Raw genomic sequence first — 16,775 nt, 5'->3', positions numbered from 1 at the left:
ACAAATCACACCTAAAAATATTAACATAAATTTAATCATGTAATTATTAGCTCACACGGACACCTCCATTTCCAGTCCGATGTCACAGGGTTCACGGCCCATTTCTTTGGTGCACATCTATACGTCCCTCCTCTGACAGGGAGAGAGCAGCTCTGGACTTCCTTCCATCGCTGACACCCACATGGCATTTCCTGCCCCCGGGGAAGCCCCCCGCCCCCGCTGGGCTCCAGCACCTCTCAGGGACCCTCACCCCTGCCCAGACACCTCCTCCCACGTCGGGGCTGCACTCCCCTCTGTCCCGCCGCCCTCCTCGCCCCCCTCCTGAGGGCCAGCCTCTGCTGAGCGCCCTCCTCCCCGGCTCCCTCGGACACCCCAGCTGACCCAGCCCTGGGGGAGGGGCGCCCCCTCAGCCCCCTCGCCCCACCCTGCGGGCCCCCCACCCCCCAGAGGCAGCACTTACTCACCAGCATAACAGCTGGAGCACCCAGGTGCTCAGCGGAAGGAGGAAAGGAAGGCAGAAGAGGAGGAGAAACAGCAAATCAGTGTTCTCACAGCGCAAGATGGAAATGTACAAGGTTACTTAGGACTTGGAGAGACAGTGGAAATACTTCAAACTCAACATGTCAAAATCCCACTTTCTGATTACAATGTTTAAAGGGGTTTAATGAACTCAGTTTATCAATGGAACCAGATAGGACAGCAACTGCTTCTCCTTAGCAAGTGATTGGGTTGATACAATTTACTATATTTATAAATAAAACTGTAAGGTTTCCAGTGGACTTCCTAGCTTCAGAAAAAGTCACATTTGGGGGAATTCCCTGGTGGTCCGGTGGTCAGGACTCGGTGCTTTCATTGCCGAGGGCCCGGGTTCAGTTCCTCATCAGGGGAAACAGATCCCACAAGTCAAGCACAGCAGGGCCAAAAAAAAAGGTCAGATTTTTAAAACATGTCATTTTCCTCATTGGTAAACGAATTTACAAAACCAATCCAGCCCCTGAATTATCTTCACTGTATATGAAAACCAACCCAAAGTCTCCAAGAAGCTGACATGGACAGAGCCTGGGATTTTCAATTCCTACAAACACCGTGGTACACTTAGTACTCTTCGCCCCAGTTACTTCTGAAGGAGGGGAAAGCCAGCAAACTCCGCCCGCTGGGCAGCTCTCTCTTTGTTTTCATGGCAAATGAACTTGGTGGCTCTTAAATGCTGAGGAGTGAGAGTGTTTCCTGGGGCAGGCGGAGGGGGACTGGCTGTTTCAGGGGCTAAAACTTGATTGGGGTGGTGGTTGCGCAGGTCTGTGTATTGTCAAGGCTCATGGAAGTGTTCTGCTAAAACCTGGATGATTTACGAGTGTGACCTACAGCTCGAGAAAACAAAAAGAGTATTGGGAAATAAGGACATCCACCACTTATTTAGAGGTGAAACAAAAATGCTCCTAAGCATATTATTCCAGAACTGATCGAAGATAATCAACACAAATGAATAAGAATCCAGCCAGGATGCCCATATGTGACTTCTGAGAAAAGAACTAGCAATCAAACTGGCAACAGACTGAATGCAAACATTTGGCCAAACATCCAGGTCAAGTCAGGACTTGCAGGGCGGAAGCATGTGGAGAAATATCCCACCACAATGAGGAAATCAGGGAAAAGATGAGCTAGTGGGATACACAGCAATATACAGAATGAGGTATAGAAAAGGGTCACCCTTAGTGATCGGAGTAATGGAGTCCCATCATCCTGGGAAACTCTCCACCGAGTAGATGTTGGTGGTACCACCTCAGACCCCACTGTCCTCTCTATTGAAAGTTCCGATGAGGTGCCCTTGGCACACAGAGCAGCTCCAGCCCAGGCCCTGGCCCGTCCTTGCTGTGAGGGCTTGGTGAGAGGCTGGCCCTCTCTAAGCCTGCTTTCTCCTCTGCCAAGTGGGGGTGACTGCAGCCCCCAACGAAAGGCCTAAATGCAGCTGCCCAGCCTCCCTGTCCGAGGCCCTGGCTCCTCCAACTGCCCTAGCTGCATGGTCAGGGGCCTGGAGGGAGGCTGGGCCGCCCGCGAGGCTGTGGCTCAGGTTCTGAGTCTGCTTGTCTCCACCCAGACTTTCCGTTCCTGGCTCTGCCCCAGGCCTCTTCTCCCTCTGCCGGGTGGGGCGCCAATGGGGGTGGGGTGCGGGGAGTAGGGCGGTGGAAACGGAGAGGGGGCTGCTAGGAGGGGCTTCTGCCCAGCTCCCCCACCTGCCCGTTCCCTGTCTTCCAGAACCCTCTTTCAGCATTCTCCCTCTGACCCCACCCTTCATACCTGGATTCCTCTTCTGGAGTTTTGGGCTGTGGGGAGTGGAAATGGGCCTGGGTGGAGGGTCCCACTTTTTTCTCTTCCTTGGTCTGGCTGGGGGGAGGGTCCTAGGACACCCCTCCTTCCCCGCCCCCTTGTCCTGAACATCGGATGGGAGAGAGAAAGGGTTCTGGGAGGAGGAGGGAGAGAGACTCGAAGGAGAGAAACAGGAACACATCGGGGGGCGGGGGGACAGAGACACAGGACAGCCAGAGAGACAGAGAGTCAGAGAGACTAGGGCATCCTGGAGACAGAATAAACCAGAGAGAAACTTCCACAGATCAAGAAAGCCAGAGACACAGTCCCCGTGGTTCTGCACAGCTGTGTTTTTTGGGCAAACTGCTTCTCATTTCTGAGCCTCAGTTTCCTTATCTGTCAAATAAGGCGGATCAATGGCCCTCCCTCAGTGGCCTGTCTGAGATCAGTGGTCTCTCGCACATGCTAAAAAGGCCGGAGGCTTCGTTAATGGCAGCTGTGTTATCTTTTATTCCTTCTTTCACCCATATTAACAGAGCACTTATGTGTGCCAGGCACTGCACTAGGCACCAAGGAGACAGCCAGGCAAAATATCCTGCCCCTCTGCGCTCCCTTTTCTATTATTGTTGTTGTTGCCATGGTTATTATTATATTACAGAAGCATAAACTGGAATTTCAGTGCAGACACATCCTTAGCCCTAGTCAGCAGGTCCCAACCTGGGAGAGAGGGTCCAGAGTTGCAGTCCACAGCTTAGCCTCTCAGGACTCGAGTTTTCCATGATGAAATGGGCATGAGAGTGTTTTCTCTCCGCCAGGCACCAGGAAGGTAAGGCTGGAGGGATGGTGGCTCAATGAGCCTTTTCTGATGTGTTTTTTTTTTAATAAATTTATTTATTTATTTTTGGCTGCGTTGGGTCTTCGTTGCTGCACACAGGCTTTCTCTAGCTGTGGCGAGCAGGGTTTCTCATTGCAGTGGCTTCTCTTGTTGCACAGCACGGGCTCTAGGCCTGCGGGCTTCAATAGTTGTGGCACTTGGGCTCAGTAGCTGTGGCACGCAGGCTCAGTAGTTGTGGCTTGCAGACTCTAGAGCACAGGCTCAGTAGTTGTGGTGCACGAGCTTAGTTGCTCTGAGGCATGCGGGATCTTCCTGGACCAGGGATCGAACCTGTGTCCTCTCCCCTGGCAGGTGGATTCTTAACCACTGCACTGCCAGGGAAGTCCCTATAATGTTATTATTATTGTTATTGTTAACTGTTCCTATCATTATTAGCTCAGAGGAGAGGGACCGTACACCTGGGAATCCTCAGGGATTGCAGGGGTGTCAGAGGCCCTAGAACGAGGGTGCTGGCCAGCATGGCCCCAGGGCCAGGGTCTGTGCCAGGTGTGGGTGGTGGGTGTGGAAAGGGGTGATGGTGAGTCACCAGGGCCAGCCACGCCCTGCTTTTACTTAAGGTCCCAGCAGCCATACCCACCACCACCACTGCCTGTCCGCTGTTCCAACCATGTCAGGGAGATATGTGAGTGCTTCGGGGGTGTGGAGGTGGGGAGGTTTTGGACCGAAGGCTGCACCAGAATCGGGTAGGGGCTGGGGCTTGGCTGAGGTCTCCTGTTTCAAGGAGAAAGTGGGTGTTCGGGCGTGCTATGACGTTCTGGGCCGTTGTTTCTGGGTTGACCCAATCCATCCCATGCTCCCATCTCCCCCTTGGTGTTTCCCCCTTACTTTCTACCTCTCTGAATATCTTCCTGTTGATTCTTTGTGTTCTGCTCTCCAACGCTTTCCCTACGCCTGGCTCTCTTTCCTTTGCCTCTGTGCCCTTTCTGCTCTCTGATTCTGCTGGTCTGGGTCCTGGTCATGTTCTCCCCGGCGCTGACCCATCTGTCTCTCTCCTCTGCCTCCCTGATCCACTTTGGCCCCCACACTCCTGCTGCTGCAGAATGTGCCCTACAAGACCTCGCTGCCCGATGGCTTCGAAGTCGGCACCGTGATGCTTGTTCTTGGTATTGTCCCCAGAGGGGCTGACAGGTGAGACCCCCAAGCCTCAGCGGTAAGGGGTGGGAGGTCTCCAGGCTCAGCTGACCCGACTTCTTACAGCCCAGAGAACGAAGCCCCAGGCCAACTTTTCCCACCAGCGTCTTGGAATCCCCAGGCTATTTCCCACCTTCTGGAATCTGATGTCTTCACTCATTTGTCCCAGGACAGTGTACCTGGGGTCCCTGCATCCTTCTAAGAATCTGGGGGATCCAGGGCAATCCAAGTTTCTTACTTATAATCCTATGACTTCCAGTCTGAGTCTGAAGCAACTGTGGAAAAACAGCCTGTGAGTCAGAGGTGCCCTGGGCACCTGGGAGGCCTCAGCAATCAAACCTATGACTTCCTGGGTCGGGAGCGTCAGGATTTCTGGGAATCTACGATGCCTGGGAATACTGGGGTCCCTGGTGTTGTCCCCAGCCCTCTGGGCATTGGGGGATCAGGAGCACTCTGGTTGGGAACAGGAGAACACTTGGGAACCAGGAGCACCCTGGTCTTCAGGACCAGGACTCCTTGGCAACTCCCAGACTCTGGAAATGAGGGGGACCCAGGCCGTAGTCCAGTGCCCCTCGCCTAGGTGGCTGTGTGTCCAGGTCCCCAGTTGGTTTCTGGATGTCCTGGGATCTGGGCTCCTTGGCCCCCAGTCCACCACCCCTCCTTCACTGGCGTGTGGCTCTCAGGTCCCTGTAAACTTGGATGTGCTCTGGCAATCGGTAAGTCCTCTCTCCGATGCCCCCTCCCATCCGCCACCTACCAGGTTCTACATAAACCTGCTGTGCAGTGACGACCCGGGGAGTGAGACCGTCCTGCATTTCAACCCCCGGCTGGATGAATCCACGGTGGTCTTCAACACCCTGAAGTGTGGCGAGTGGGGCCCAGAGGAGCGTGGCTTAGGCATTCCCTTCCAGCGTGGGCAGAAATTCCACCTGCTCCTCGTCGCCAGCAAAAGAGGCTTCAAGGTGCGTCTCTGCCACAGGGGTGGCCGCCAACACCCAGGTCTCTTCCCTTGGCAAGGCCAGGAAAGCCCTTGGCGGAGGTGGGGAGCAAAGGCGCGGCCAAGGCTGGGCAGGGCGTCCCCAGTCCCTCACCTCCCGTGGCGCAAGCGCACTAGAGGGCAGGCGTATGGCGGTGGCAAGGACGCGAGAGCAAGAGCCCAAAGGGTGGGTGTCTAGCGGGGAGGCGTGGACATTCCGGACCCTATTCCCTGTCCACTGGCGTCTGACGTAGCGGCTCTGGGGCAGGGGAATGGATGGGTTGGGAGACAGGACCCAAAATAAGTCCCAGCAGGGAGTGGTCGCTGTAGACCCTCCGCCACCCAGGCCGTTCTCCACTTTCAATCTGTGCGTCACAGTGAGGCGGTGGACGCGGGCCCCGCGGAGACCACATCCACCGCCAAAGCTTAAAAAGCACTCCCGTGCCAACAATGAACTCATTGAATCCTCACGGCAAGGGCTTAGAATCAAGAGTAGCCCTTTTCCTTAACGCGGGGTTGCGTGGGTGACGAGGTCACGCAGCGTGGGTACGAGTCGGGAATGACCCCGCAGTCGCCTCGGGAACCCTAAACCCTGTCTCCTCGCCCCTGCAGGTTGTGGTCGCGGACTCGGAATACCACCACTTTGTCTACCGGCTCCCACCAGAGCGCGCGCGCTTGTTGGAGATTGGCGGGGACGTGCAGCTGGAGTTGGTGGAGATCTTCTGAGCCTTCCCAGGAGGGCGGGTGCGGACGGGGTGCAGGGGTCTTGGGTGGCAAATAAAGTCTTAGCTTCTCGTCTGTGCGCCTCCTGTGTGTCTGTGTCTCCTTCACATAGACGAGGATAGCAGGCTCCGGGAGGTGAAGACACTAAGGGTCACACAGCGATTGCGTGGCTGGGGCGGGTCCTGGCCTGGATCTCCGAGGGCACTTTGTGTCCCTGGAGGCCTGAGGAGGGTCACGATCTGGCGGAGGTGGGGCTTTGGCTTGCCCCCTTGCAGCACTTTGCGAAGCAGCCAGGTGGTAATGAGGTGGGGGGCGACTTTAGGGAAGTTGCAGGGGCCCAAGCCATCCCTTGGCGCCTGCTCCCTGGGTGTAAGGGACCCCCCAATCGGTACGTCTGCAAACAGGTCCCTTGGAGACCCCAGCCTCGTGGAGAAGATGCGTGAATCTCCGGCTCCCCGCGCCGATGCCCGAGGCTTCATGCCTCTCCCCCGCTTCCCTGGCCTCCCGGCGCCTGCAGACAGGTGGCGCAGGGAGGGGCTTGGAAGCCAATCTGGGCGTCGCCGCCCTCTTATCTGTCCCCGAGTTGGGACCGGCCCCGCCAGTTCGCGCCCCGAGGCAGACGCGTACTGCAGCGACACGGGACGCGAAGGGCCGTGCTCCTGTGACCCCGCTGCTGTCTAAAGCGCCGTTCTCACACTTCTTCCTCCTCGGCTCACTCAACTGCCCTGCGACCCCCGCCCTACCCGAGGGATTCTGGAGGGGGAACGGGGAGCGGGGTACATACAGAAGCCCAGTCAGCCCTGAGTACCAGGTGGGGATTTTCTGGTTTCAGGGGGGTGGTTGGGTTGTCCCTAAAAGGCCACTCGTGGGAGAGGAGCCCAGACCACGGGAGCGCCCCCGAATCCCGCACCCACAAGGCACTCGCATCGGCTGTGGTTCTCAGCAGCGGACGGAGAGGGGGTTGGAGGGCGCGTGCCAGCAGCGCACCACGTGTTGGAAAGTCCGGAGCCGCGCCCCTGCCGGATGTTTCTCGGCCTGGAACCTTGTGAAACCAGTGACATGTTGCCCCCTCCTGGCCGCTGCCAACATTGCAATCTTGGCAATCGGTGCAGGAGCAGGGGCCTGTTTTCCTTGGTTTCACCTTAAAGAGAGGTGGAAAATCCTGTGGGACCACCAAGCCTGGGCGCCAGTTCGAGCCCTTTCAGGACCTGAGCTTTTTCTGCACTTTGCAAACCGCCTATAGCTACCTTTCCCCATGCCGGCCTTTCTGAATATGTTTCTGGGGGGCTGTGGAATGAGGGGTCCCCTGCGGAGACCTGAGAAAATCTGGCATCCCTTGGGACTCCAGGGCTCATTGTTAAATGAATTAATTTTTATTTTATGTGTGTTTTCATGTAGTTATTGAACATTAAAATATGTTTGTAAAGATAACATACTATACGGTTCGAATTTCAAAACATACAGTGGAAAGTAAGGCACTATTGGCACAATCACAAAGGGGGTTGGATTCTGCCGTTTAGATGGTAATGATTCATCAGTGTTAATTTCCTGGCTTTCACCTCTGTCTTACCGTGTATATAGTGGAGAATGTTCTTATTTATACAAAATACAAACCATTTGGAGGTAAAGAGGCAACATGATGGCAACTTATTCATAAATTGTTCAAGAAAAAACTGAAGTTTATATTGTACTTAAAATTTTTTGTCATTTCAAGAAATATATATATATACATTATATCATATATGTATGATATGATCTTATATGTAGAATTCTCTAAAGATTCTCCCCCCCCCATTGCTAAAACTTGAATGAATGAATTCAGGAAAGTAGCAGGACACGTAGTCAACACACAAAAATCAGCTGCATTTTCCTACACTGAGACTTTGTTTTTGTAACGGAGATATATATATATATACTGCTTCATTCATTTTGCTGGCTTCCCAGGGCTCCACTGCAAGGAGTAACACAACTAAAGTCACTTGAACCCGCTGGATGTCTACTGGTGTCACAATCATCTCCTACATACAAACTACACTTCAGTGAGTTTCCTTGGACCTACCTACATTAGCCCAAAGCTTTTACCTTTTTTATAATCTCCACTGTGATTAGAAAATATATGCTTTAAAAAAAAAGTAGGAAAATATATGCACACTTATTGTACGGTTTTGAATAAGAATTTTAAAATCACCCACAATTTTACCACTCTGAAATAATCACTCAATATATTAGTGTGTTTCTTTCTAGTCATTTTTCTATAATAATTTATCTACATTGTACATTTTGGGGAAAATTGGAATATATATATTTATATACCTATTTAGCTAACATTTCCTGTGTCCCTACTATGTGTTAGTTACTGTGCTAACCATTTGTTCAATCCTTAAAATGACTCTCTGAGATACTTTCTTTTTCATTTATAGAAAGACAATATTTTTTATTTAAAATTTTTAAAAAATTTTTTTATTGAAGTATAGTTGATTTACAGTGTTGTGTTAATCACTGCCGTACAGCAAAGTGATTCAGTTTTTTATATATATATATACACACACATATATATATATATACACACATATATATATACACACATTCCCTATTTATTTATTTATTTATTTATTTGGGGCTGCACTGGGTCTTTGTTGCTGAGCGCGGGCTTTCTTTAGTTGCGGCGAGCGGGGGCTACTCTTTGTTGTGGTGCACGGGCTTCTCATTGCGGTGGCTTCTCTTGTTGCGAAGCATGGGCTCTAGGTGCGTGGGCTTCAGTAGTTGTGGCATGAGGGCTCAGTAGTTGTGTCACGCGGGTTTAGTTGCTCCGCAGCATGTGGGATCTTCCTGGACCAGGGATCGAACCCATGTCCCCCGCAGTGGCAGGTGGATTCTTAACCACTGCGTCACCAGGGAAGCCCCCCGTTTTAATTAGATTGTTTGTTTTCTTATTATTGAGTTATGAGTTCTTTATAATTTCTGGATATAGTTCTTTGCCAAATATATGTATTGTGAATTTGTAATATGTGTTCTCCTGTATGTAAACACAGACTAAAAAGAAAAGACTAATTTTTTTTTCATTTTTTAAACTGTGCCTTTCTCAGAGCAGAAGTGTTTAATTGATGAATTCCACCATATCAGGTTTTTTTTTTTTTTTTCTGTTATGGTGTGTGCCTTTGTGTCTTATTTAAGAAATCTTTGGAAATACCCTAGTGGTCCAGTCGTTAGGACTCGGCACTTTCACTGCCAAGGTCCAGGCCCAATCCCTGGTGCGGGAACTAAGATGCTGCAAGCCTCTCATCATGGCCAAAAAGAAAAAGAAAAAAGAAAGAAAGAAATTTTTGTCTACCTAGGGTCACAATTTTAAAAATGTTTCCTTCTAGCTGTTTTATAGTTTTAGCACATATGCTTGGGTCTATGATCTATTTTTAGTTAATTTTTTGTATGGTGTGATGTAAGGGTTGCGGTTCACTTCTTACCATATGGACTTCTAGCTATTTCAGCACGACTTGTTGAAAAGATTGTCTTTTCTCCCATTGAATTACCTTGGCTATTTTGTCAAAAATTAATTGACCATATATGTGTATGTTTATTTCTGGCCTCACTAGTCTTCTGACTCCTTGGTCTTTTTGTTTACTTTTATGCCAATATGACACTCCTGATTTCTGTAGTTTTATAGTAAGTCAAAAATCTCATAGTGGAGAAGTTCCCTGATGGCCTAGGGGTTAGAATTCTAGGCTTTCACTATTGTGGCCTGGGCTCAATCCCCAGTCGGGGAACTGAGATCCCACAAGCTGCGAGATGTGACCAAAAAATAAATAAATAAACTAATTTTGGGGACTTCCCTGGTGGACCAGTGGGTAAGACTCTGCACTCCCAATGCAGGGGGCCTGGGTTCGATCCCTGGTCTGGGAACTAGATCCCACATGCATGCCGCAACTAAGACCCGTTGCAGCCTAAATAAATAAATATTAAAAAAAAAATCACATAGTGGGCTTCCCTGGTGGCGCAGTGGTTAAGAATCCGCCTGACAATGCAGGGGACATGGGTCCGAGCCCTGGTCCGTGAATATCCTACATGCCGCGGAGCAACTAAGCCCGTGCGTCACAACTACTGAGCCTGCGCTAGAGCCCGCAAGCCACACTACTGAAGCCCACGTGCCACAACTCCTGAAGCCTGCACGCCTAGAACCCGTGCTCCGCAACAAGAGAAACCACCGCAATGAGAAGCCCGCGCACCACAACAAAGAGTAGCGCCTGCTAGCCACAACTAGAGAAAGCCCGCGTGCAGCGACAAAGACCCAACGCAGCCAAAAATAAATAAATAAAATAAGATCTATTTTTTTAAAAAAGTCTATAAAAAGAAAATCACATAGTATAAGTCTTGCAACATTGTTCTTTTCAAAATTACTTGGATTGTTGTAGGTCTTTTTTGTTTTCATACACATTTTAAAATTTTTATCAACGTTTTTTAAATTAATTAATTTATTTATTTTAATTTTTTAAAATATTTATTTATTTATTTATTTTTGGCTGCGTTGGGTCTTCGTCACTGCACGCGGGCTTTCTCTAGTTGCGGTGAGCGGGGCTACTCTTCGCTGTGGTGCGTGGTCTTCTCATTGTGGTGGCTTCTCTTGTTGCAGAGCACGGGCTCTAGGCACGCGGGCTTCAGTAGTTGTGGCATACGGGCTCAGTAGTTGTGGCTTGTGGGTTCTAGAGCGCAGGGTCAGTAGTTGTGGCGCACGGGCTTAGTTGCCCTGCAGCATGTGGGATCATAGCTCTCCGACCAGGGATTGAACCTGTGTCCCCCACATTGGGAGGCAGATTCTTTACCACTAGACCACCAGGGAAGTCCCTTGGAGACTGTTTTTAAGGAACTCACTCTAAGACACAGGGCGATTTAAATATATGTGTCTTTAAGTTAAACTCCAGGGGCCATCAGTTGGCCTAAGCTGGAATACACACTTCCAGAAGAGTCAGCCAGCATCTGATCAAAAGCCAAATAGGCAATTACCTCAAGGGCTTCAACTATCTTTGAGAAACACTAGACTTCACTAATTAGCATGATGAATGTTAGAAATGGCTTTTCATTTGCGTATTGAGTGGCTTATTAATAATTAACATAGTGGGTGTTAAAAATGGCCTGTTATTGATGAAATTGGTAGCTTGCAGTGTTGACTAAAGTATTTTAGACACTTTCCACCCTTGTTTGAATAGCGTATAAGAATCTAGTAAACTTTCATCATTTTCCGTAAGGTGAAAAAAGAAACCTACAGATTAAAAGCGATTTAAGAGGCATGTCAATCAATTTCAGTGAATCTACCTTATTTGGGTCCTGATCCAAATAAACTACTAATAATTTTATTACATTTATGAGGCAATTGGAAATGTGGATATTTGATGATATTAAGGAATTATTGTTAATTTTCTTGGTGTGACAATGGTATTCAGGTTATGGTTTTCTTTAAGAGTTTTTATCTTAGAGAAATACATTGAAATATTTACTAAGGAAATGAAATGATGTCTGGGATTTGCTTCAAAATTATACAAGAGGGGTGGGGTAGAAGTGAAACTGGATTTGAGTTAAAAATTGTTGAGTCTGGTTGATCAAGATACGAGGGTTCATTATATCCTTCAGTCTGCTTTTGTTTATGTTTTAAATTTTCTGTAACAAAAAGTACTTTTTAGAGAACAGTATCATACTGTGGGTATTCTTCTGAGGCTTGCTTTTTCACTGAACATTATGTTTCTAAGAGTCACCCATGCTGTATCTGCAGTTCATCCAATTTTCACTTCTGTGTAGTCTTCCCTTGTATGAATATAGCACAATTTTCTCATTTTGCTGACAAAAGATATTTGAGATGTTTTCAGGTTTTTGCTATTACAAACCATGCTGCTATGAACGTTTCTGAACATGTCTCCTGGGATACATGTCACATGCGTTTCTTTAGGATACGTATACCTGGGAGTGGAATTGCTGGGTTATAGCATAGGCATTTACTGAGTAATGCCAAATTGTCTTCTAAAGTGTTTGTACCAAGTTACACCTCTCCATCAGCACTTCTGTTGCTCCACATCCCTGCCAACACTTGGTATTTTCAGACTTCTTAACTTTCTTCCTCATCTAGTGGGATAATGGTATTTCATATGGTTCTAATTAGCATTTCCTTAGCATATGCATATTAGCATATGCTTATTGGCCATGCTGCTTATTCGGCAACTGCTTATTCATGTTTTTGCCCGTTTTCTATTGAGTCAACTTGTTTATTTACAGGGGCTCTTTGTATATTCTGAATACTGACCTTTTGAGAAGCAGTATAGTATAATCAGTAAGCCAGACCACCAGATTCAAATCCTGAGTGTGCAAAGTTGTGAGAGCATGGGCACAACACCACACTTCCCTGTATCTCAGTTTCCTCATCTGTAAAATGGGGTCACTATAAACCTTACCTTTTGCTATGGGCTGAATGTTTGTACCCCTCCCCACCAATTGATATGTTGAAGCCCTAACCCCCAGTGTGGTGGTAGTTAGAGGTGGGGGCCTTTGGGAGGTAATTAGGTTTAGATGAGATCATAAGGGTGGGGGTCCCCATGATGGAATTAGTGCCCTGATAAGAAGAGGAAGAGAGGGAATTCTCTGGTGGACCAGTGGTTAGGACTCAGCACTTTCACTTCCGGGGTCTGGGTTCAATCCCTGGTCGGGGAATTAAGATCCCACAAAAAAGAAAAACAAAAAACAAAAAACAGATGGGACATAGAATTAAATATAGTGAAAAACTATAGATCTTCCAAATGAAAAAAAATAAATAAAAAAGAAGAGGAAGAGACACCAGAGCTCTCTCTCTGCCATGGAAAGATACACCAAGAAGATGGCCGTTTGCAAGCCTGGAAGAGAGCTCTCAGCGGAACCCGACCATGCTGACACCCTGATCTGGGACTCCCAGGCTCCAGAACTGAGAAATAATCATCTGTTGTTTGAGCCCCCAGTCTGTGGTCTTTGCTATAGCTGCCAGATCATATTTATGATCTCTTGTGCACAGTCACAGCAAGTGCTCGGTAAATAGTAAGCATTTGTTATTATATGTGTAACAAATATCTGCTCTCTATGGTGGGTCTTTTCATTTTCATGATAGCATTTAAATTTGGCTCAAGTGCAGCCTTAACTTGGTGAAACAGGAACACTCTACTTTGCTGGTTAAGTAAGGAAGCCGGAGTAGAAGCCGAGTAACTGGCACCAGACCCCTTACTCCATGACAGTGAAGGATTCCTTACTCCACAGGGAATTGATGTCCTCGACATTCCAGCTAGCGCACCGCTGCAGAAATCATGCCAACTGAATTAGGAAGGTTTCTTTTGGTTGCTAGTGACGTACATAAATAAATGAATGAATGAATGAATGAATGAATAATGAATGAATAAATAAATAAATGAATGAATGAATAAATAAATAAATAAATAAATAAATAAAATAAAATAAAAAATGGGAAAAAGAGAGGAGCAGAATTATTGACTCCGTTAATGTAAAAGTCTGGTTTTGAGCACACCCGATTGAGGGGTTGTCTGCTCGCAGGAATCTTGTCTCTGGCTCTGCTTCCCTCAGCGTTGTCCTCACTCTCAGGCAGGGTCTCCTGACTACATGGCCAAGGTAGAGCTTAGCCACTCGGGACTTACATCCCGTCCGCTTAGTGGCCTCAGGGAAATAGAAGCCCTGTCCTGACTCCCAGGTACTGAACAAGGGGTGTGACCGAGGGGCGTGACCAGGGGCTGAGGTGCTCTGATTGGCTGTTCTGAGTCACATGCACTTCCTGGAGCTGGAGGGAGGGGCCAGCTCTACCAGAGCCACAGGGCTTGAGAATAAGGGACCCGTGGGTCCCCAAAACATAATGGGGGTGCTGATTCCAGAAACAGGTCGGGGGTGCTGGGCTCACAAAGCATCTACTACAGTAACATCAATGCGTTCTTCTTACCTTGGCTGGGGAAAGCATATTTGGGACTCCGGATTCAAGGAGCGATGTGGGGAGTGATAATCAAGAGAACACTTGCTTGTGGGATGTGAGCAGAGCCCTGAAGCATGGCAGCCGGCAGGGAGCTAGGAAGAGCAGCAGCCTGGAGGGGCCTTGCAGGAGGGGCCGGGGAAGGGGCAGGAAGGAGGCCAGGGCATCTGACAGGATTTTTACATCATTGCAAGATGTCACTCAGGTTTTATTAAAAGCTTCCTCCTACTGTTAGTGGTACTTTGGGGCAAATAAAGGGGAGAGGGCTGTGACCTCGCGGGGTGAGAACATGGAGAACAGATAATGGGATGGTGGAAGTGACTGTGGAAATGGCAGAGACAGCAGCCAGAGCCGGTGGTGATAGGTGACCATAGATGGGATCGCAGGACGTAGTCATGACATAGAACGTTCATTGAGCAACTACTGTGTGTCGGGCACTGTTCTGAACATGTCCCACATATCAACTCATATGTTTCTCACAACAACACCCAGAGGTAGGTCTTATTATTATCCCCATTGTAAAGATGAGGAAACTGAGGCACAGAGAGGATAAGTGACTTGCCCACGACACACAGTTCTAAGTGGCAGATCTGATATTTGAACCCAGGCCCTCTGACTCCTAACCCTGTCGCCTGCCTCACATGGAGGGTTGGTCTCTGCAATTCTATAGGAAGAAAACCTGTTTATAACCTCCTTTTTGTGGCCACACAGCCGGGAGGCACAGACAATATCTGTTGGTCCATCTGGGGGGAAAGATCCCAGAGGGCTGAGCGACATCTAGTATCACAGAGGAGACAAGGCTCTGCTGGGGCAGGAGACCCCCCTGCTGAGTGTGGAAGGGCTGTGGGGATGAAAACTGGTGAGTTTCGGCCACTTGAAACCTATTTCTCCCATTTCTTCCAATGGCTCTGAGGTAGGAGATAGATAGGCCCCAGACTCAGCAGCTGCAGCTGGTCTCCTGCTGATGTTTTAAGATGGGATACCAGCGGGAGCATTGGGCCCTGATTGGGTGCATTCTTGTGGATTTCCCAGCCCAACACATGCGCAGAGAAGGCCCTCAGTCTAGGGGAAGGACAAAAGGAGGGAGAAGATGACAGCTGGAATCCATCTTGGCTGAGAGATGGGCGCCCACCCCAGGATAAAATATGGAGATGATTGGCCAGAAAAACAACCCAGAGAACTCCCCCTATATGAGCGACCTAAGCCACCCCTATTGCTTGCAACTCACTCTGAGTTTGCCTGTGTGCTCTGCCACGCGTACTTTGTTTCTTCAATGTGTACTTTCCTCCATTTTAGACAATCCTCTTTTAAACACCCACCCCCCACTCTCAGGGAGGAAACTGAGCCTCTCCTACTCTGTATGCCCCTGACCAATCCCAAATCCTACCTTTCTATGCTCTTTTATCCACACCGGTACCCCAGGATGAAAACGCTAGTCCTGCTGAGGTAACCCATAGTGGGACTTCCTATCACCCAGGATCAGGGAGAATATGCCCTCTTAGAGAAGTGGCAAATGGCGAAGGCACAATCAGAGTACATGTGCCCTTCTTCTGACTTAGTCCAATGTGAACAAAGGCTGGGATGATTTTCTGGAGACCCTAGTAGATTTACTGAAGGATTTCAACCCCTAACCCTGGACTTTGATTTAACTTGGAAGGATGTCCAAATAGTACTATCTACCAGCTGTACCCAAGAGGAGAAACACAGGATTTAGACAGCAGTCCAGGGGCACGCTGATCAGCTCACCAGGGACCAACCTCACATTTATGATGTGGGTGAGGACGCAGTCCCAAATCAGGAGCCCACTTGGGATTATAATTCCCTGGGGGGGAATGAAGGCCAGGAACCACATGGTCCAATGCCTATTAGAAGGAATGAGGGAGACTTCCCTGGTGGTCCAGTGGTTAAGACTCCGTGCTCCCAATGCAGGGGGCGCGGGTTCAATCCCTGGTCAGGGAACTAGATCCCGCATGCCGCAACTAAGACCCAGCGCAGACAAATAAATAAATAAATATTAAAAAATAAAAAAAAAAGAAGAAGGAATGAGAAAGTGCATCAGAAAGCCAGTTAACTATGAAAAGGTCAGGGAAGTGACCCAAGAGAAAGAAGAAAACCCAACTCTCTTTCAGGGACGGCTTGTGGAGGCTTTTAGAAAATTTACTAACATAGACCCCTCCACTCCCGAGGGTCAAGCTCTGCTGGGACAACATTTTGTCAGTCTGCCCCAGATATTAGGTGACAACTCCAAAAGTTACAATTAGGCCCACAAACCCCTATGCACCAACGCTTAGAGGTGACCTTTGGGGTATTTAATAATCGAGATCAAATTCAGGAGGAGGAAAGAACTCAATGTGAGAAAAGGCAGGCCAAGGCTCAAGCTAAACAGGTAACAGTTGCTGTCAGCCATGCCTGGCAACCTCAGGGCAACCCAAAAGGGACAAGGAGTTTCAACCATCAGTCTCGAGGTAAAACCAACAAGAGGGAATGCTTCAAATATAAGTCAACTGGCCACTGGGCCTGTAAATGCCAGGAGCGCCCCCAGGCCATGCCCAGTCTGCAAAGAGACCGGTCTCTGGAGATGGGAGTGCCCTCAGTCCTGAAGGGGAAGGGGGGCTCCTGCTCCAGATGGCCATGCTGGACAACTGAGGTGGTCCCGGGGATTCTGGCGGCTCCCCCATGCCCCCTCATGAGCTGTCTATCTCTGTCGAGGAGCCCCAGGTGGTCCTTGATGTGGCAGGTAAGAAGATCGATTTTTTAAATTGATATGGGAG

At 48.9% G+C, this 16,775-nt stretch overlaps 1 protein-coding gene across 1 annotated transcript; it reads left to right on the top strand.

The window, feature by feature from the left end:
• The first annotated feature begins 3,785 nt into the window (after positions 1-3,785).
• LGALS7 (galectin 7) lies at positions 3,786-6,087 on the top strand. Its single transcript, XM_057534962.1, has 4 exons — positions 3,786-3,821; positions 4,239-4,327; positions 5,091-5,292; positions 5,919-6,087. The coding sequence occupies exons 1-4, from the start codon at positions 3,807-3,809 to the stop codon at positions 6,030-6,032; spliced, it is 420 nt and encodes a 139-aa protein (XP_057390945.1). The 5' UTR covers positions 3,786-3,806; the 3' UTR covers positions 6,033-6,087.
• The last annotated feature ends 10,688 nt before the right edge of the window (positions 6,088-16,775 follow it).

The sequence above is a fragment of the Balaenoptera acutorostrata genome, chromosome 19 (genome assembly GCF_949987535.1).
Source record: "Balaenoptera acutorostrata chromosome 19, mBalAcu1.1, whole genome shotgun sequence".
NCBI classification, from domain to species: Eukaryota; Metazoa; Chordata; class Mammalia; order Artiodactyla; family Balaenopteridae; genus Balaenoptera; species Balaenoptera acutorostrata.
The sequence above is the reverse complement of the archived record's forward strand: the minus strand, read 5'-3'. Positions and strand labels throughout refer to the sequence as shown.